Source organism: Staurois parvus, unplaced genomic scaffold, assembly GCF_062004578.1.
Source record: "Staurois parvus isolate SC_StPar_1 unplaced genomic scaffold, SC_StPar_1.0 ptg000070l, whole genome shotgun sequence".
Taxonomy (NCBI): Eukaryota; Metazoa; Chordata; class Amphibia; order Anura; family Ranidae; genus Staurois; species Staurois parvus.
In genome coordinates this window covers 1,192,141-1,213,540 of record NW_028317866.1, presented here as the reverse complement: position 1 = coordinate 1,213,540, position 21,400 = coordinate 1,192,141, and the positions used below count along the sequence as shown (strand labels likewise).

Genomic DNA, 21,400 nt, shown 5'->3' with positions numbered 1-21,400 from the left:
TTCAAAAACTGTATGGCATCACAAAGGTGAGGAGTACAAAGAAAAATGCATGGTGCCTACAGTGAAACATGGTGGTGGCAGTGTCCTTCTGTGGGCTGCACGAATGCTGTTGGTTTTCAGGGAGCTGCATTTCATTGGTGGTATCATGAATTCACAGATATATGGCTCTATATTGAAAGAGAAGTTGCTACCATCACTCGGTGCCTTTGGTCATTGTGCACTTTTACAACATGACTATGATCCAAAAACACACATCTAAAGGCCACTGTTGCATTTCTGAAGAAAAATAGGGTGAGAGTAATTCATTGGCCAAGTATGTCTCCTGATCTGAACCCAATCGAACACATATGGGGAATTCTGAAGAGACAAGCTGAGCATCACTCTCTATCTAGCATCCAGGCTCTAATAGAGATCGTTCTTGAAGAATGGAAAAAGATAGATGTTGCAATATATCACCAACTTCTTAATTCCATGCCTGGAAGACTTGGTGCTCTCCTTACAAATCATGGAGGTCATACAAAATACTAGATCAGTGGGTCTTAACCTGGGTTCGATCGAACCCCAGGGGTTCGGTGAGTCAGTCTCGCGGGTTCGGCGGAGGTGAAGACCCACACCCGACTCATATGATTCGTGATGACATGCCCCGCTTGTCCATCATTGGCTGCAGGTGGTCACGCAACATCGCTTAGCCCAGTGGTCGACGAGCCACATGCGGCTCCTTACACGCTTTAATGCGGCTCTTGTGTGCCGAGCGCCCGCTCCCCTCCCTCCTCTCGGGCGGCAGGGACTCTGCAGCGTGATCCAAAAAAAAAAAAAAACAGCCAGGGCAGTGCGCTCAAATGCAATGATTGGCCAGTCTCGCTGCCACTCACATCCTGATAGCCAGTGATTGGCTGTCAGGATGTGTGTAGGCGGGGCAGCGTGACGAACGTGAGAGGAGCTAGGCTCCTCTCACAGTCTGCCCTGAAGACCGGAACGGCGCGGGAACACGGCGAGAGGAACGCGCGGAGCAAAGGTAAGTGAATTGACACAGGGGGGACTTGACTTACTACTTACTTACTACTACTATATAAGGGATGAATTAATATGGGGGATGAATTACTATAGGGGGGATGAATTACTATATGGGGGATAAATTACTATATGGGGGATGAATTTTCATACCGTTTGTTACAACATATCTTTGCGAGCAATCCTTTTCGAGGATGCTGGACATAAAGACGAAGAAAAGGAACAGACTTTGTTGCGAAAATGACATGAGAGTGGCACTTGCCAAGGTAATGCTGCGCATTTCTGAACTGGCCTCTGAAAGACAACAGCAGAAGTCACACTGATTTGCGGTAAATATTCATTATTTTGTTTTTGTGTGAAAATCATGTTTTAATGGTTTTGTTCTTTGTTCTTAATGGTTTTGTTCATTTGGTGCACCTATGTATAAATATATACCTATGTTTTGAATTTTAAAAATCATATTTTATTTTTCCAATTAAGAAGGGTTCGGTGAATGCGCATATGAAACTGGTGGGGTTCAGTACCTCCAAAAAGGTTAAGAACCACTGTACTAGAAGTAGTAGTTTTTGTTGTGGGGTGTATCCATTTTAGCATCAATTAATGTGAGTAAAACTGAAGATTTTGTAATCTAATATTATTAACCTTACTTTCATGTAATGAGCTAAACAAATGTTCTATAAAACTCAGTCTTGTTAAAACTTTGTGAATTGTTCTTGTGTTCATTGAAATATTAACATCTTACTTTTCGAAAGGAGTGTACTCGTGTATGTATGTATGTATTTATTTGAAATCTGATCAATCATAATATACTTATTGCCCATCTCATTTCTTGAGGCCCTACAATGCCAGGACAGTACAAATGCTCCCCAAATTACCCCTGTGTGGAAAGTAGACTCCTCAAGGTATTTAGTAAGAGTCATAGTGAACCTTTTAAAGTTGTAATTTTTTTCCACAGTTCATTGAAAATTTAAGAAATTAAAAAAAACGATTTTTTCACAAAACTAACATGTTAACAAGTTATTTCTCACACACAGCATAGACATACTTGCAATTACACCCCCAAAACACATTCTGCTACCACACCCGAGTACGGGGATACAACATGTGTAAGACTTTTTCAGAGCCTAGATACATAGAGATCCAAACTCCAAAAAGCATAAAATACGGATATAATTTCCTGACTACATTTTGAAGGCCCTGGAGCATCAAGACAGTGTAATCACCCACATTTTAGAAAGCAAACACCCCAAGTTATTTTCCATGCAGCATAATGAGTCTTTTGAACATTTTTTGCCACAAGTTTTGAAAAATGTGGGAAGCAAATGGAAACTTTTTTTTAATACACAAAGTTGTCAAAATAAAATATTTCTAAACACACAGCACGGACATAGTTGGAATTATACCACGAAACACATCCTTCTACTCCTCCTTAGTATGACAATAACATATGTGAGACTTTTTCACAGCCTAGCCACTCAGAGGCGCCCAACATCCAAGGAGGACCTGTTCAGAAGGCCAAAGAGCATGAATTACCCCTCTAATTTCTTGACTAGCCATCATGTTTTTGGAGGGAAGCACAAGCTTCATTTTTTTGTGAGCCCCAGATTTAAGGCCCAAAAAGGTTTTAAATTTCTGCACTGTGACAAGTTTCCATTCCAATGGATCGGCATAATATAAATTTGTGTTACTGGTGGGCATAAAGGTTGCACTGGTCCACAATTAAGTGGAATAAATCATCGGTGAAAAAAAAATTTTAAAAAATGAATTGGTGACAAATTTTCAGTGTTGGCCTGAATACCTGGCTTTGCGGTAAATGGGTGAATACCAGCTGCTGCTGAGTTACAGGGAAGCCATAATGGACTTGCAAGTGCCTCTGGGACAGTTGAATGGGCCCCAACCCTTTGTGGCTGATGTGACACCCCACCACTAGGACCAGTACTTATACTGTAGTTGTTCAAATTGGAGCCTCCTTTTTCATGGAGAGTCCTTCCCTTTGGCTCTCACACCCTTTAATTTTTAAAACTCCCCCTGCTCTCATCTGTCATGCTGAGGTTTTGAATTGCCTCCTCACTTGTGTACAATTGTTTGCGCATGGCTGGCTCTGGTGGCACTATACTGCTGCGACGATGACACTGGGGCAGATGTGGCTAAATCAGGACACGAAGAGGCTGCAATGGCGTGGCTGGTCAGGACACCGACGAGGCTGCACTGGCGCAGCTGGTCAGGACATTGATGAGGCTGCACTGGCGTGGCTGGTCAGGACACAGACGAGGCTGGACTGGCGCGGCTGGTCAGGACACAGACGAGGCTGGACTGGCGCGGCTGGTGTGAATGACTGTTGTGGCAGATCAGAACTCTAATGAGGCTGGAATGGTGTGTGGCACTGTAAGAATCACAGTATGGTAAACAAATTCATTGTCTCATCATATTCATTCATTGAGTCATACATCGACTCTCCTTCCCTCACACTCGGTCTCTCTGTGAGCAAACGAGAGCCAGTACCCAGCAAAGGACCTTTTGTTTGTTTACATTCTGTGACATCTGTGATGGGACACAGCTGATCACATGGTAAAAGGCTGCTGCAATTGGCCCTTTACCCCGATCTGTGATGTGCTGTGTCCAAGGGACACAGGTTACAGATCGCAACTGATGCGTGCCCTAGAGGGCACAAGCGAGGTGCATGAGCAGAAGAACATACAGGCACGTCCTCTCAAAACAAAAGAACACCCACCCAGCCATTTATATAAATTGACTGGGTAAGAAGTGGTTAATACATACATACACACTTACCGACCACTTTATTAGGTACACCTGTTCAATTGTTTGGTAACACAAATTGTTAATTAGCCAATCACATGGCAGCAACTAAATGCATTTAGGCATCTAGATGTGGTGAAGACGACTTGTTGAAGTTCAAAAAGAGCATCAGAATGGGGAAGAAAGGGATTTTAAGTGACTTTGAACGTGGCATGGTTGCTGATGCCAGACGGGCTGGTCTGAGTATTTCAAAAATTGCTGATCTACCGGGATTTTTACGCACAACCATCTCTAGGGTTTACAGAGAATGGTCCAAAAGAGAGAGTAAATATCCAGTAAGCAGAACCAATTGAACATTGTTTGATTGCCATGGCATACCTGAGTATTCTTGCTGAATATGTCCAGCCCTTTATGACTACAGTGTACCCATCTTCTGATGGCTACTTCCAGCAAGAAACTGCACCATGTCACAAATCTCAAGTCATCTCAAACTGGTTTTTTGAACATGACAATGAGTTCACTGTACTCCAAGGGCCTCTACAGTCACCAGATCTCAATCCAATAGAGCACCTTTGGGATGTGGTGGAACAGGAGATTGGCATCATGGATGTGCAGACGACAAATCTGCAGCAACTGCGTGATGCTATCATGTCAATATGTACTAAAATCTCTGAGGAATGTTTCCAACAACTTGCTGTAACTATTAAAGTGGCCGGTGAGTATGTGTACATATATATTTTAGGAAGGCTGCCATTGCTGACCTCCCCTTCTAAAAATACTGTTTAACGTCTTTCATGTCAATCCAATAGCTTCAACACTTTCCATGTCAGAACATATAATCAGAGTAGGACCACTTCACTTTTACACACCAATTCCATAGTCTCCCTGCCAAAAAGCAGGATTATAAGCAAGTAAAAACAGCCCCCTGTATTTCACTGAGTAGAGGTTACTTTTAAAGACTAACACAACCTTTTGCACCATGTTACACCTGTATTTAGGTTGTAAAAAGTTGAAAATTACACCATATCTCCCCCACCTCTCCCCAGGGCTCAGCCTGCAAAGCCACATCATTCATTCATAGAGATCTGTGACTTAATCATCTACAAATACTGTCTGCAATGGCAGAAGATGGATTTGTAGTTCTCAGTGGAACACAAGTGCAGTAGTCACTACACTCACAGTCCTCCAACTCTGTAACTGAAAGTCCATATCAAGCTGGAGGAAGAGTCTGCAGTAGCCTGGAAACACACGCATGATCACTTATTGCAGTTGTAATACTTTGCAAGTTCCCATGGAAAAAAATTAATTTGTTCCCTGAAAATACATGCCTCAAAAAATTCAATGAACGCTTTGCGAAAACATCATATATGTCAATGGGGAAAAATATCATGCTGGATATCTATACTGATATGTACTGGGTAATGTATTAGGAACGTAAAGATACCCCATCGTTTGATGGAAATGCAAATTATCAACCTATAGAGGACTGAATTCAAAGACCCCTGAAAATCAAAGTGAAAAAATGATGCAGCATGTTAGTCCATTTTGCTGAAATTTCATTGTAACTCAAAATGGTACTCAGTAGTTTGTATGGCCCCCACGTGTTTGTATGCATGCCTGACAACGTGGGGGCCATTCAATGGTATAAATTCCTTCATCCTCCAGGAACTGCCTGCATACTCTCGCCACATGAGGCTGGGCATGGTCATGCACCAGGAGGAACTCAGGACCCACTGCACCAATGTAAGGTCTGTCAATGGGTCCAAGGATTTCATCCTGATACCTAATGGCAGTCACGGTGCCATTGTCTAGCCTGTAGAGGTCTGTGCGTCCCTCCATGGATATGGCTCCCCAGACTATCACTGACCCACCACCAAAATGATCATGCTGAACAATGTTACAGGCAGCATAACATTCTCCATGGCTTCTCCAGACCCTTTCACGTCTCTTACATGTGCTCAGGGTGAAACTGCTCTCATCTGTGAAAAGCACAGGGTGCCAGTGGCAGGCCTGCCAATTTTGGTGTTCAATGTTCAGCTCTATGGTGCGGGGCAGTGAGCACAGGGCCCACTAGAGGATGTCTGGCCCTCAGGCCACCCTCATGAAGTCAGTTTCTGATTGTTTGGACAGATACATTCACACCAGTGGCCTGCTAGAGGTCATATTGTAGGGCTCTGGCAGTGCTCATCCTGTTCCTCCTTGCGCAAAGGAGCAGATACCAGTCCTGCTGATGGTTAAGGACCTTTTACGGTACTGTCCAGCTAGCCTAGAGTAACTGCCTGTCTCACGGAATCTCCTCCATGCTCTTGAGACTGTGCTGGGAGACACTGCAAACCTGGCAATGGCATGTATTGATGTGCCTGTGCAACCTTTGTAGGGTCCAAGTATCACCTCATGCTATCAGTAGTGACACTGACCCAAGCCAAATGCAAAACTAGTAAAACACAGTCAGTAAAGATGAGTAGGGGAAAAAATGTCAGTGGCCTCCACCTGTAAAACCATTCCTGTTTTGGGGATTGTATCATTGTTGCCCATCTAGTGCACTTGTTAATTTAATTAACAACAAAGCAGCTGAAACTGATTAACAACCCCCTCTGCTACTTAACTGACCAGATCAATATCCCAGGAGTTTAACTGCCTCCTGCCCGCCATATAAGGTAATGACGGGCGCAAGGCGGTTCTCTCGTTCTGGGAAGAAGTCATATGACGTCCTCCCATTCTAACCGCGCAAACGCGGCTCCGGGAGCACACAGCGATCGGTAGTGCGCTGTGTCCCTCGGACACAGCAGATCACCGATCAATGCAAAGAGCCGAAAATGTCGGCTCGGTCATATGATCAGCGGTGTCCATTCACAGCTGATCACGTGTAAATAGGGAAATGCCGGTTATCGGCATTTCTCTCCTCACGAGCTGTCACGCTGACAGCTCGAGAGGAGAGGAGAGCCGGTAATCGGCTTTACAAAGAGGGGACATGTGCACTGATTATGAGGGCACTGATGATCAGTGTGCCCTGCTGATCTGTGTAGCCCCAGCAGTGCCACTTGTCAGTGTCCATCAGTGCCAGCTGTCAGTGCTCATCAAAGCCACCTGCCAGTGCCCATCAGTGCCTACCAGTGCTCATCAAAGCCACCTGCCAGTGCCCATCAGTGCCTACCAGTGCACATCAATGCCACATATCAGTGCCCATCTGAGCTGCCTTTCAGTGTTACCTATCAGTGCCGCCTATCAATGCCAGTCAGTGCTACCTATCTGTGCTGCCAATCACTGCCCGTCAGTGCCGCCTACCAGTGCCGGTCCGTGCCGCCTACCAGTACCATATAAGAGTGCTGCCTTTCAGTGCCCATCAGTGATGCCTGTCAATGCCCATCAGTGCAGCCTATCAGTGCCTATCAGTGCAGCCTCATTAGCGCACATCAGTGAAGGAAAAAAAAAAAAAAACTAAGCAAAAAAAAAAAAAAATCTTTTTTTCCTTTTTCAAAATTTTCAGTGGTTTTTGGTTTGTTTAGCAAAAAATAAAAAACCCAGGAGGTGATTAAATACCACCAAAAGAAAGCTCTGTCTCAAAAAAATGATAAAAATTTCATATGGGTACAGTGTTGCATGACCGCGCAATTGTCATTCAAAGTGTGACAGCGCTGACAGCTGAAAATTTGCCTGAGCAGGAAGATGGTATAAGTGCCCTGTAGGCAAGTGGTTAATTGAATTAATGCTATACTCTGATTAAAAAATGTTTTTAATTTTTTTAAGCAGTGTACAGTGCATACAGAAAGTATTCACAGCACTTAACTTTTCCCACATTTTGTTAAGTTACAGCCTTATTCCAAAATGGATTCAATTCATTTTTTTCCTCAGCATTCTACAAACAATACCCCATAATGACAACGTTAAAGAAGTTCATTTTGAAATCTGCAATTAATTAAAACTAAAAAAAAAAAAAACACATGTACATAAGCTATAAGTAATTAAGTGTTCCTTTAATTTTTTTGAACAGTGTATATGTGCAGTTATTATTTTCTAACAAGGTGGACTTAGCCTTTAGGACTGGTTCACACCAAAGCAGCTTGCTTTTTATCAGTTTCTGCATTTCTTCTGTTTTTGTTAAAGAGGAAGTTTTTTTGTTGCTAGGCAATATAAAAACCGCAAAACAAGAGAAAAAACACACTATATGTGTTTCAGCAGTGTCTCCATTGAACTATTGTAGCAAAAACTGTACTTTTTGCATTTAAAAAAAGTCCCTGACCCTTTCCAAAAACGCAGCCGCATAAAAAAAAAACCAAAAAAAAAAAACCAGCACATTCAATTTTTATTTATTTTTTTACGAGCCTATAAAGCATTGCACCAGTGATCAGCAGATTATGGGTGTAATGCAGGACTTCTGCAGCAGTGTAATCTGTGTCTGTACATCATACATAATATAAGCAGGAAGTTTAAAACCGACAGGAAGAATCAATGAACTTCCAAAGCGCTCAACAGCGCCATAGCAGTTGAGAACTACAAGCCAACATCCACAAAGGATATCGGTACTCATAGTTGATTCATTCACAGAACTCTGTGAATGCATGATGTGCCTGGGTGGGCGAAGCCCCATGCTTTTCAAAAAATGACAGCTGGTACAAGGAACTTTTCCCCATACTGCTGTCAGAGAGGACTCGAATCGGCAAGTCACTGCAGGATCGTGGGCAGCCAACTTAGTGATGTAAGAGGAAGCATTCAAGAAGCCGCCTGAATGCTTCCACCTAACAAGTAAGCCCTGCTGCTTGCCCGCAGAAGAGCTAAATGGAAACAAAAACTGTAAAGCGCTGAGCAAACTGTTGGAGCTATATAAATCCTGTATAATAATAATACCTGCCCAGCACCAGGAACTGCATGTCCCAGGAGTCAGGCGATACAAATTGCACATCCTTGTTATTTGTTAAATGGACTGTAGTGCGTTTCTGCAAAAAACACTAAAAAGCATTGGTGTGAACAGGCCTTAAAGCAGACCTGAAACTCAAATAAGGTGCTCTCATCTAGATAAAAACAAAGCATTCAGAAGACCCCTCAACATAAAAAAAAACAAAAAACAAAAAACACACACACACACACACACACACACACACACACACCTCAGCTCCTGGACGAGTTTCTAAAACTACCGACACATATATTTTCCTTTGAATGCTAGCTTTCTTGCCGTTTTCAAGCAAACAGCTTTTCCTCTGGTTCACTAATTCAGCAAGCATATAATCAGACTACTTAGCTAAAAAGTTTGCATTCCTTAACCAAATCAATCTCCCACACACTGCATTATGTAATCACTTCATGCAAACATTGACCTACAGCCCCCAAAGCAACCTGCTAAGCTTTGTTTCTTCAGCTGGGAATTAATTCAGCAAGTTTGGGGTGCTAAAGTCCTCTAGTGAGTTTAGGCAAGACATTACTTACACCACAACTAATATTTTAACAGCCAAAGCTTTACTTCTTGCATTACAAAACTTCCAATAGGTCATTAAAGGAGAAAAAAGAAAAAAAAAACAAAAATAAAAAAAACACACAAGTCCCCCACATATACATATATTTCTGGGGGGAGGGTTGTTTCCTGCCTACAATCTCCTATAAAAGTTTGTACGTGCATGGACACAGGCTAACATGCAGAGGAGTTTAGACACCCTTAGAGGCAGCTATAAAAATGTCCAGTGTGCATGAGGCCTTAGCAAGAAAATACATTTTTAGATAAATTGTCTCAAACAAGGTTTATGAAACAAATTTGACCGTGCACTAAAAAGCAAAGCCCATTATAAAATGAGGGTACCCACCTACACATTCAATTTCCACATTAAAGTGGAAAAAAAATGTAGTAAATATATTTACTTTACTGTCAGTTTTGCTCATAGCTCCTAGATGTTTCTGGCGTAGCGATCTGACAGTCGAGATCCTAGTGAATGTTGAATATCCCAAAAAAAGAAGGCAATACTACACTGTGGTGGATGTCTCTGCACAAGACTTGAAATACTCAGCAATCCTCAGGATCTCTCAGAAAAATCTCAGAGTAACACCAGGTAAAAGAACAAAATCGTTACCGAATATGGTGTTGGACCGCCATTGGCATCATTGGCATCCAAGACAGCCTGGATTCTCCTGGGAACTGACACATTTAAATCTTGGATGATGGATAATGGAATCTGATACCACTCTTCATGCAAAAATCGCTCTAGTTTTCAGAGATGCCGGAGGTGGAAAACAAGCTCATACATAGATTGTAAGCTCCAAGGAGCAGGGCCCTCCTTTCCCTCTTGTATTGTTGCTGTATTGTCTCCAGTTCTATTGTAAAGCGCTGAGCAAACTGTTGGCGCTATATAAATCCTGTATTATAATAATAATACCTTGTTTTCCAAAATTTACCATAGCGGCCCTAAGATATCGAGGTCTGGTGACTGCGGCACCCAGGAAAGGTGCGAGACTTCGTCTGCATGCTCGGCAAATCGCGATTTGAGAACAGCTGTTGTATGAATTTGAACATTATGGTCTTGGTAAATGCCGCTGGTTTCAGGAAACAATATCTGCACCACAGGGTGCACATAGTCGGTCAAAATTTGTACACAGTCGCTGGCAGTGACTCTACCTTTCAAGGTGATGATGGGGCCTGCAGAATATCAAGATATGGCTGTCTAAACCATGATTGCACCGCCACCATGCTTTACCATTGGCACAAGACAGTCCTGGTCGTACGCTTGGGACGGTGTTCGACGCACATTAACATGTCCGGTGGTTAGGAACAGTGCGAAGCTCGATTCATTGGACCATATTACAGTATTCCATTGATCAATAGTCCATGATTTATAGGTGTTGCACCACTCTCTCCTCTGAGCATTAATATCGGTCACTAGTGGTTTGGCAATTGCAGCTTGCCCGTGAATGTTTTGCTTATGGAGTTCCCGCCGCATAGTTTTTGCGGACACCGGCTTTGGAAAACTGAGACTGAGCTTTGTAGTCACTTTTGCAACAGTTAAATTCTTATTCCGGATCACAATCCTGCAAAATGTCCTCTTGTCTCTTTCAGTCAGTTGACCATGTCGGCTGTGCTTATGGTGATCAGATGATGTTTTCCCGGAAACTATATATGCCGTCATAACCTTTGGCACCGTACTTTGCGACACAGCAAATAAACTGGCAACTTCAGTCACAGAGGCACCAGCTAAGTGGGCACCAACAATTATCCCTCTTTGAAACTCTGTAAGCTCTGGTATGACTCCGTATTACTAGCAGCACACACAGAGAATGGCGAAAGTGAGGCTTCCCACCTGTTAGCTAGGCGTCTCATCAGACAGCGGAAGCAAAAGAATGTTCCATGAAACATGCTATCACTTTCATACCTGCAAAGCATGTAACATTTCTAAATATTTTTGTTCATCCCCTGTATATTAAATTTTTCCCCCCTGGAGGCTTTTGTCTAGTGGCAATTTCAAATGTGAGAGGTGGTGCTGATTTATTAAAGAGAAACTGAACTCTAGAGGCTGAGCCCACAAAAAAGTAGGCAGAGGGCAAAGAGCAATATTAACCATGATCTGTCTGTAGCTGATCATTCCACATCACTGACTTACTATTCCTCGATTTGCACTGTGTGAAGGTGGCCATTATGGTAGAAGCAGGGGTTCACTTTTGCATGTCAGAGCCTCAAGCAAGGAGACAAAAAAGAAGCACAATAGTGACATCAGTAAATCTCACTCCAAATCTCCTCATGCGAAGTACACACAATAGGTTATTATTTTTTTTCGATCACCCCAGCAGGCTGAAAGAAAAATAACTGAGAGGTTGTCGTACTAACTATGCGATGTTACTGCGGCAATATCCCCAGCTGAGCTATTGTGTTTTGACAGATGGACTGCCATTGGCTTTCAGCAATGACTTGATGCTGGTTTTTCAGCATGCCCGTTCGTCAGAAGCCGGACAGGCTGCTGTACACATTGGCTAAAATGTCAGCTGATTTCTGTTGAACTGGCCAATACCAGCCAATATTCGGCCTGTGTGTACCAGCTTGTAGGCTAGCAGTCACTTAGATGTCAAACTGCAAATAAACAGATATGGGTACAGGAGTGCTTAGGTACTGCTATTTTTCAGGAGAAATGCAAGACAAAATGTACATTTGCAGGATACTTTTTAGACACAATTAACACTTCTAGATGTTCCCTGTAACACAGCAAATCTTTTCTTCAGAGTTGAGCTCCAGTTTAAACTGACCTTGATTTTTTAGAACAAGGTCCACTTTAAACATTTCTGGAACTAGCACACAGATCAACCCAGAAGGTATGTATCTGTACACAAATTTAATACAATCTCTCAAAGGCCAAAACACCAGACTCTAAAAGACTGTATATGCAACACGTCATACCTTAACTTATTCATAAACTGATGGCTATTTGCCATAAAAAAGGGTTTAAATCTCAAAGGATTTCAAAGAAATAGGACACCTGCAAACAACAATGTGCTTACACTGTAACCTCCAGCACAGGCAAAAGGTGTTTCGTCTTTCAGGCGCACTGCAATACAACTCCCCTTTATTAGAAAGGCAACAGATGGAGTATGGAATGGAATCTTCCAACAATAAAATGTTTAAACATACAGGAGCAACCAATGAATAACCTACAACTAAACTCTGAAGGCCTGAATCTTGAAATATCAATAAAAACACGTACTGAAACTAAAACACCTGTTTCCACTGCCAACTCTGCACAAACTGCAATCCATGCAATCTGTGTAACCTACCTCTGAATTCTGCATTACACACCACTGACCACTGAACTGCATACCAATGACCTTTAAACTCTGCATTACTTCTGATCCCTCAACTCTGCAAACCTTTTCCTACTTGCGAACCATGCTATAGCCTCATGATGGCTACAGCGCAGTCGTCCAGTTCTGGGAGGGTGTCACATGATGTCCTCCTGGAACTGCGCCTGCTGCGCGCTCCTGGCTCGCTCTGTGATCGCCGAGTCCCGCGGACATGCCTTTTCATATTTCACAGTAAAGGGCAAATTACAGCGGTCGTTTACCACGTGATCAGCTGTGTCCAATCACAGCTTATCACGATGTAAACAGACCTGACAGCATGAGGAAAGTGCTGCCGATAACCAGCAAGTGTGCAAAGGAGACATCTACACTGATAATCAGAGAACTGATTATCAGTGCAGCCCCAACATTGCCAAGCAGTGCCACATATCAGAGCAACATCACCAGTGCCTCCTCATCAATTCTCACCAACACCTCCTCGTCAGTGCCACCTATCAGTGCAGCCTCATCAATGTAGATCAGTAAAGAAGAAAAATGACCTATTTGCTATAAATAGGTCATTTAAAAATGTTTTAATAGAAACTAAGAAAAATGTTTATTTTTCCTTTTCAAAATTTGTAGTCTTTTTTCCATTTGTTTAGCAAAAAATAGAAACACTCAGTGGTGATTAAAGAACACCAAAAGAATGCTCTATTTGTGTGAAAAAAAATTATAAATAATTCATATGGGTAGTGTTGCATGACCGTGCAACTGTCAAGATGCCACAGCGCTGAAAGCTGAAAATTGGCCTGGGAAAGATGGGGGTAAAAGAGCCCGGTAGGCAAGTGGTTAATGGGCTCTTGCTAGTTTATTTCCTAACAAGAAAGCATGCTGCACCCTGGTGACCTTCCATGCAGTTCAGGTAGATTTCCACTTCTCTAGGGTTGTCTACACCCTCCTTGGAGGTTATACAGGGATCCTCCCATCCTGCTGGTGCCACATACAGAAGCAGGGAGGTAAAAAGGAAGAAGAGTATGTGCTGCTGGGGAACCCATTGCTAAACAACTGGTTTATTTTACCAGTTATTGAAAAGTCAATAAACAGACAAAACGAGTCCATATGTGGCACTAACTAGTAAACATGTACAGTATCTCCCAGAAGTGAGTACATTCCTCACATTTTTGTAAATATTTTATTCTATCTTTTCATGTGACAACACTGAAGAAATGACACTTTGCTACAATGTAAAGTAGTGAGTGTACATCTTGTATAACAGTGTAAATTTGCTGTCCCCTCAAAATAACTCAACATACAGCCATTAATGTATAAACCGCTGGCAGCAAAACCGAGTACACCCCTAAGTGACCTAAAGCTCCGGTGTCCACTCCGTTAACCCCTTTTCTGGCATTTTTAAACATGTAACAATCAGTAATTTTTGCTCGAAAAGTTCTTCTAACCCCCAAACAGTATATATTTTTTAAAGCAGAGGAAGGCTCTAAATAATAAATTGGTGGGCGTTGCAATTTTTTTTACTATGTCAAACAGTATTTGCGCAGCGGTTTTTCACATGCAATTTATTTTTAAAATACGCTTTTTTGAATTTAAAAAAAGGCAAAAAAACATAATAATATAATTTTTTCGTAAAGTATAAAAGATGATAGATATCAAAAGTCACGCTTTAAAATTGTGTGCACCCATGCAACTGTGTCAAACTACGCAAATTTTACTATTCATATGCAACGCTTTAAAAGCCTTTACAGGTTACCACTTTAGATTTAGAGGTTTGGTGCTGGAATTACTGACCATGATCGGACATTCGCGGTGATAACTCATGTGTTGGGCGATTGATTTTTGCATACGTGAGGGAACGGCACGAGCGTTCGCCTTTTCACATGAGCACAGGAGGATGGGGGCACTTTAACATTTTCATTACTATTTATTCTTATATTGTCGCTTTACTGTTTTTATCACTTTTATTGCTGTCACAAGGAATCTAAGCATTCCTTGTGACAGCAATAGGTAGTGACAGGTACTCTTTATGGAGAGACCTTACCACATTTAGATTCCCCATCGCTCTAACCCCCCCTTCCATTCCAGTCTATGGAGGTTTGTTGCTATGGGTTAATACATTTTGATCCCCCTTCCGCCATTTATAGGCAGCCGGAGGAGGATTGCAGTTGGGTGCCATGAGTTACGAAACCTTGACTCCCCTTCCCCCCCCCCCCTTCCCGTTTATGGGTAGCCTGAAGTGATCTGTGGTCAGTTGCTATGGGTTACAGGTGTTGGCTGCTATAAATTATTTCACTCTGAGCCCCCCTCCTCCCTTCCCATAACTATGGGCAGCCTGATATCAGTTGCTATGGGTTACTGCACTCTGATCTCTTTTCCCCCATCCATGGCCAGGTGGAAGTGCACTGCTATGGGTTACCACACTCTAATTCCGCAGGTCTATGTGCAGCCTGACATGATCTGAAGTCAGTAAGTCGGTTGTTATGGGTTGCTGCACTTTGATCCCCCTTCTGACCTCAGCCTGCACACAGCTGCTATGGATACGGATACCATATGCCACTCCCCTGTTTATGGGCAGCTAGGAATCGGTTGCTATGGCTTACTGCAATCTATTTCCCTTCCCTGTCTATGGGCAGCCGATGGTCCATTGCTATGGGTTACCACACTCCGATACCCCGTCCCCATTCACAGGCAGGCTGGGGTCAGTTGTTATGGGTTACAAAATTCAGTCACTTGTTATGGGTTAGAAAGTCACCAACCCCCCTTGCTTGTAAAAGCAAATCAGCAGCTGGTTAGCCTCTAGGATAGCGGTTACAAGAGAGGCGAAAAAAAAAAAAAAAGTACCAGTAAGAGTGGACAAATGAGCGTATATCAAAGTAGTTCTGTACCTTGTGATTGTGTGGCCAATCACAGTGATCACAAATATACAGTGAAGGAAATAAGTATTTGATCCCCTGCTGATTTTGAATGTTTGCCCACTCACAAAGAAATGATCAGTCAAAAAAAATCAAATGTTAGGTGTATTGTAACACAGAGACAGAATAGCAACAACAATTCAAAAGAAATGCATGTCTAACAAATGATGCACTGATTTGCATGCTCATGAGGGAAATACGTATTTGATGCCCTTCACAAAACATTAGTACTTGGTGGCAAATCTCTTGTTGGCAATCACAGAGGTCAGACGTTTCCTGTAGTTGGCCACCAGGTTTGCACACATCTCAGGAGGGATTTTGGCCCACTCCTCTTGGCAGATCCTCTCCAAGTCATTAAGGTTTGGTGGCTGACATTTGGCAACTCGAACTTTCAGCTCCCTCCACAGATTTTCAATCGGATTAAGGTCTGGAGACTGGCTAGGCCACTCTAGGACCTTAATGTGCTTCTTCTTGAGACTCTCTGTTGCCTTGGCCGTGTGTTTTGGGACATTGTCATGCTTGAACACCCATCCACAACCCATTTTCATTGCCCTGGCTGAGGGAAGAAGGTTCTCACCCAAGATTTGACGGTACATTTGCCCAGTCCATCGTCCCTTTGATGCGATGCAGTTGTCCTGTCCCCTTAGCAGAAAAAGACCCCCAAAGCAGTATGTTTCCACCACCATGTTTGACAATTCGAATGGTGTTCTTGGGGTCAAAGGCAGCATTTCTCCTTCTCCTCCAAACACGGCAAGTTGAGTTGAAGCCAAAGAGCTCGATTTTGGTCTCATCTGACCACAACACTTTCAACCAGTCCTCCTCTGCATCATTCAGATGTTCAATGGCAAACTTCAGACGGGCCTGGACATGTGCTTTCTTGAGCAGAGGGACCTTGCGGGCACTGCAGGATTTCAGTCCTGGTCGGTGTAGTGCGTTACCAATTGTTTTCTTGGTGACTGTGGTTCCAGCTGCCTGGAGATCATTGACAAGATCCTCACGTGTAGTTCTGGGATGATTCCTCACTGTTATCATGATCATTGATACTCCACGAGGTGGAGATCTTGCACCAGACCTAAGGAGATCGACAGTTGTTTTGTGTTTCTTCCATTTGCGAATGATTGCACCAACTGTTGTCACCTTCTCACCAAGCTGCTTGGAGATAGTTTGGTAGCCCAGTCCAGCCTTGTGTAGGTCCACAATCTTGTCCCTGACATCCTTGGACAGCTCTTTAGTCTTTCCCATGGTGGAGAGTTTGGAATCTGATTGTTTGATTGCTCCTGTGGACAGGTGTCTTTTATACAGGTAACAAAATGAGATTAGCAGCACTCCCTTTCAGAGACTGCTTCTAATCTCAGCTTGTTACCTGTATGAAAGACACCTGGTAGCCAGAAATCCTGCTGAATGATTGGGGATCAAATACTTATTTCCCTCATGAAAATGCAAATCAGTGCATAATTGGCTAGACATGCATTTCTTTTGATTTTTATGTTGCTACTCTGTCTCTCAGTGTTAGAATACACCTACCATTCGATTTTTAGACTGACCATTTCTTTGTGAGTGGGCAAACATTCAAAATTAGCAGAGGATCAAATACTTATTTCCTTCACTGTAACAATGGCACCGACTCAGCTGACATCAATGGGGTTGCCTGCACAGGGAAACAAGAAACACAAATGCACCCCCATGCGGGTATACTCGGCCCTGCACAGGGTATGCTCTGGTACAGCTCATGTTAAGGAGGCCCAAATAATTTCTTTTATTCCTATATTGCAGTGTTTTGTTACCGGGGGTGGAGGAAAGTGGAAATAGCATTTTAGTAAAAGGAACGCTTTAACTATTCTCTGTTCCTCACAATATAAAAAAACTTAGAATTAAAGCATATTAACATATGCAGAACATCTCTGAAATGCAACCACTTTTCTTCATGTTTCATACCTTTTAACACCCTGCAAGAAAAATACCCACCGATTCATAAAAAAAGAAATCTGCTCTTAAATCCTGTTGTCAGCTGAGAACACATAAGGGTTAATTTACTAAAATTGAAGAGTGCAAAATCTGGTGCTGCTGTGCATGGTAGCCAATCAGCTTCTAACTTCAGCTTGATCAATTAAGGCTTGACAAAATAAAACCTGGAAGCCGATTGGTTTCTATGCAGAGCTGGATTTTGAACTCTCCAGTTTTAGTAAATCAACCCCATAGCATTTGGAGAACTGACTGGTGTCAGCCCTGCCCAATGTATTTTGCTAACCTACTCAACTACTGCCACTCTCTCCACAACATAAAAGCTAATCATTCTGCAATCCAAAAAAAGGATAAGGAGGAATGCTGAGGTAAAACAGGAATGGTGCAGAGGGAACAGGACAGCTCTGACAAGATCAAAAGTTTTCATTTTTGCACCAAATATAACAAAATGCTTCCAATACTATATTAAAGTAGTATGAAATTCTAAACACATCTTTAAAATCTCATTAGCATTCCTAAAAAAATTGACACTGGTGCCCAAACACTCACAGTTTACAGCCCAGCAGCTGTGTCTTGTTCTCAGCACTGCTCCCCTGAACCTACTATTGGTGACTGCATGCACTGGCTACATCACAAAGGGCTGGTCCAAGAGACTGAGCAGTCTTGACCTGCTGTCAATTAGCTTGGAGGTAGTAGGAAGTGGAGCAGAAGCGTGGCTTGCTGTCCTTAGGCTTAGGGGTTGTGTGCGACATACACAACACAGGGACAGTTGGCTGGGAACATGCACAGGTGGCTCCACTGGATCCAACAAGGCAAAGGTGCCACCCTAAAACAGGACACCTGCAACAATGATCAGTGCAGTGCTCAGTTAAACCCATCAAATTAACCATTTCCCAAAACAGTTACAGTCAAGTAATGCTGTGTAGGATAGCGGTCATATTTGTTTGTGCTCTCGAACTGTCAAATCATCATATGACTGGTGTCATATCTAATCACAGGTGCTACACCATGGCAACTGCAGATAAAAACAGAGGCTAAGATGGCAGCTTTCTTGGCTGTAAGTGATGTCAGCTGCTTTGACAGTTTAATAAAAATGTGTATGCACTGCATACTAGCACATTATGAGACTTATCTATGGAATCACCGTTGACAGGGATTCCATCCTTACCTGGTCGTCCATTTGAACGGCCGAGCCGCGATTACATCACTCTTGTGCATACACACAGAAGTCACAATCACAACACAAACTCTCCATGGACAGCATACTCAAGTGTTCCATCAATTGAGAGCGCAGTGCGCATGCACCGGTGGCGTCAGAAGCTGATACTCATAGGAATATCTCCTAACTTTTGCACGTTTAGGAGATATTCACTATACCTACAGGTAACCTTTATTATTGGCTTACCTGCAGGTACAAGACACAAAGAAGAGTTTACTACCTCTTTAAAGTGCAACTAAATCCATGGATTTAGCCATTTTCCAAAACAGATATATTCAAAGCATGCTGGGAATACTGTCACATTTGCCTGTGCTCTCAACCAGATTGTCAAACCATCAAATCGCTGGTGTCATAACTGATCACACCTGCAGCACCATGGCAACTGCAGATCAAAACAGAGATCAAGATGGCAGTTTCCTTGACTGTAAAAGACAGGAGGGTTTAGATCTGCTTTGGAATCATCATACATTATACTTGCTCTTTTAGCTTTACCATCAACTATGCTCCACCTCCATGGCAAGAATGACGCATTCCTGGTTCAGAAGCCTCCTGAGATAACATGTCACAGAGCAGTAGAAGGGCAGGCCTGTCATTGGGAGCTGGTTGTCTGAACCCGGAGGAGGCAGCCAGCTCCCATCAGTTAGGAGGACCAAGATGATGGTTAAGAATGTGGGCTGGGTCACCTAAACAGCAGATCACAGCTGGACACTGCTGAGCAGGTGAAGAATGAGGACATGATGGAGAGGGAAGTTCTTACCTATATTTTAAAAGAAGTATGGCCTAGGCTCTTTTTTCCATACTTTTATTCTGGGTCACAGGAGTAAACTTGTGTTTTTCTGTGACCCAGAATCGTCTGACAGTGAGCTGCAGCCTGCTGTCAGAGGCATTCCAGGCTCTGGTAGGATCCCGACAATCATGTCGAGATTCTCCCAGGTTCCTGATCAGCAGCTGGCTTATCCTCTGAGTGCGTGGCTGGGTGTCAAAGCCAGCTGTGCCCGCCCACTCTCCTACCCAGCACTCCACTGAGCACTGGAGGGGTAAAGCAGTGACTAACAGTCCCTGTTCGGAGCAGACCAAGAACTGAGCGATTAGTGGTCATGTGATCATTCAGCTCTTGGTGTTAGAGCTGGCAGGAGACGTCTGCAGCATCACACTGCAGCAGGGAGGTGAGTACAGAGCTTTTTGTTTTTCTTCTTGAAAGGAAATGTTTGAGGTACATAAAAAAATAAACATGTATACTCACCTCCCTGCTGTAGCATCGGCATGATATTGCATCTGTCCACTGCTGTCTCGAACACTGAGAACTGAATGATCACGAGTGCCGACCGATTAGTTCTCGGTCAGATTGGAGCGGAGAGCAATGACTTTCAGTCACCACTCTCCTCCTCCATGCATGGGACAGGAACAGCTGGCTTAGGCTCCCAGCCATGTACAGAGAGGCGGAGCCAGCTGTCAGAATACCGACATGATTGTCAGGATCCTTCTAGAGCCTGGCGTAGCTCTGTGACATCAGCTGGAAACAGGCTCTAGCTCAATGCCAGGGGATTCTGGTTCACAGGAAAGCAAAAGTGCTTGAACTCCAGTGATCCAAACGAGCAGTATGCACAAAAAATGCTTCGCTTTTAAACTGTGAAAGGATGAGAGCCTGGCGGAAGAGACACAAAGCGGGAAGAGAAAGCAAATCTCCACATGAAAAGCCACAACCAGAAATCCACAGATCCCAGCAGTGCCAGGAGATCAGCAGCAGTCCCACCTCTGATCAGTGAAGAGGACCTGTCACACAAAACATGTGGCTGTCAGGGGGCTGTGGAGGTCACATGACCTCGGAGAGTCTCCCTGAGGCCTGCACAGGCCGGTCCCGGCTCCCCTGCATCCTGATGATAATTTCCTTCCACCAGCAGAGCGGACACAGGCCTCCCATCCCAGCCCGGCCTCTGCCCCCTATCCCCCATCACACTTACTCTCATTTAACACCTCCACCAGGTCGGCGCAGATCTCACACATCGTTCAGGAAGGAGCCGCGTCCTGAGCATGGAGATGGCGCTGCCCGCGGCCCGTCAGCCGGTGAATGCGGTGCCTGTGCAGCCTACAAGGCCCGGAGACGTGTGTGGGAAGGAGGAGAGAAGACGGGGGCGCTCCTGAGGCGGCTGCACGAAGCGAGGTGACAGTGCGACCAACAGAGATGACTTTTCCCCCCGAAGAGACTGTGGCGGCCACACGCAGATTCCTTCACTGCCTCCACCGAACCATCATCATCACCACAGCCGCCGCCATTTTGGTTGGGGATGCTTGCTTCGCCTCGGCTGTTTCCGGGAGCGCTTCGGGTGTTCGGCTGTGCTGACACGCCCCCTCCGCTCATCTGACGTGTCACATGACGAGGGCTGACTGGCGGCTCTAGGGTGGGCATGGATCTTCCGTGACGTGACTCTGGCAACAGGGAGCAGCGGAGATGAGAGGAGTGTTCTCTGCTTTCTCTTTGGCTGTTGAGGGTTAAATATATTTTTTTGGAATTGTTCTCATCTTTCTAGTTGTTTCTTTGGAGCAGGAGTATACAGAGGGCTGCAAACTATTCTGAACAATTTCAAAGTGCAACTAGAGGGACAAAGTGATGAAAAGTGCATTACCTCACAATGTGCCAACCACCCAGGTAACCACTGCAACACTCTCACCATTTGAGCCCAGGTGCACGCGGTGCGGGACACCACATGTAATTCGCACGGGAATCGCAACGCATTCCTGTGAGAATTACATGCAAATTTCTGTGCGGTGTGATTTGAGCCAT

The 21,400-nt window shown here is 43.8% G+C and overlaps 1 protein-coding gene across 5 annotated transcripts in view; it reads right to left on the bottom strand.

The window, feature by feature from the left end:
• USP34 (ubiquitin specific peptidase 34) overlaps nucleotides 1-20,929 on the bottom strand; it is a 244,271-nt gene extending 223,342 nt beyond the window's left edge. For 4 of the 5 annotated variants that reach the window (XM_089669184.1, XM_089669187.1, XM_089669185.1 and 1 more), the window contains exon 1: nucleotides 20,580-20,929. In XM_089669184.1, coding sequence (XP_089525310.1) covers nucleotides 20,580-20,622 — 43 coding nt within the window. In that variant the 5' untranslated portion in view covers nucleotides 20,623-20,929. The remainder of the gene's footprint in view (nucleotides 1-20,579) is intronic. The other variant, XM_089669188.1, reaches the window with a different exon arrangement.
• Nucleotides 20,930-21,400: the final 471 nt, after the last annotated feature.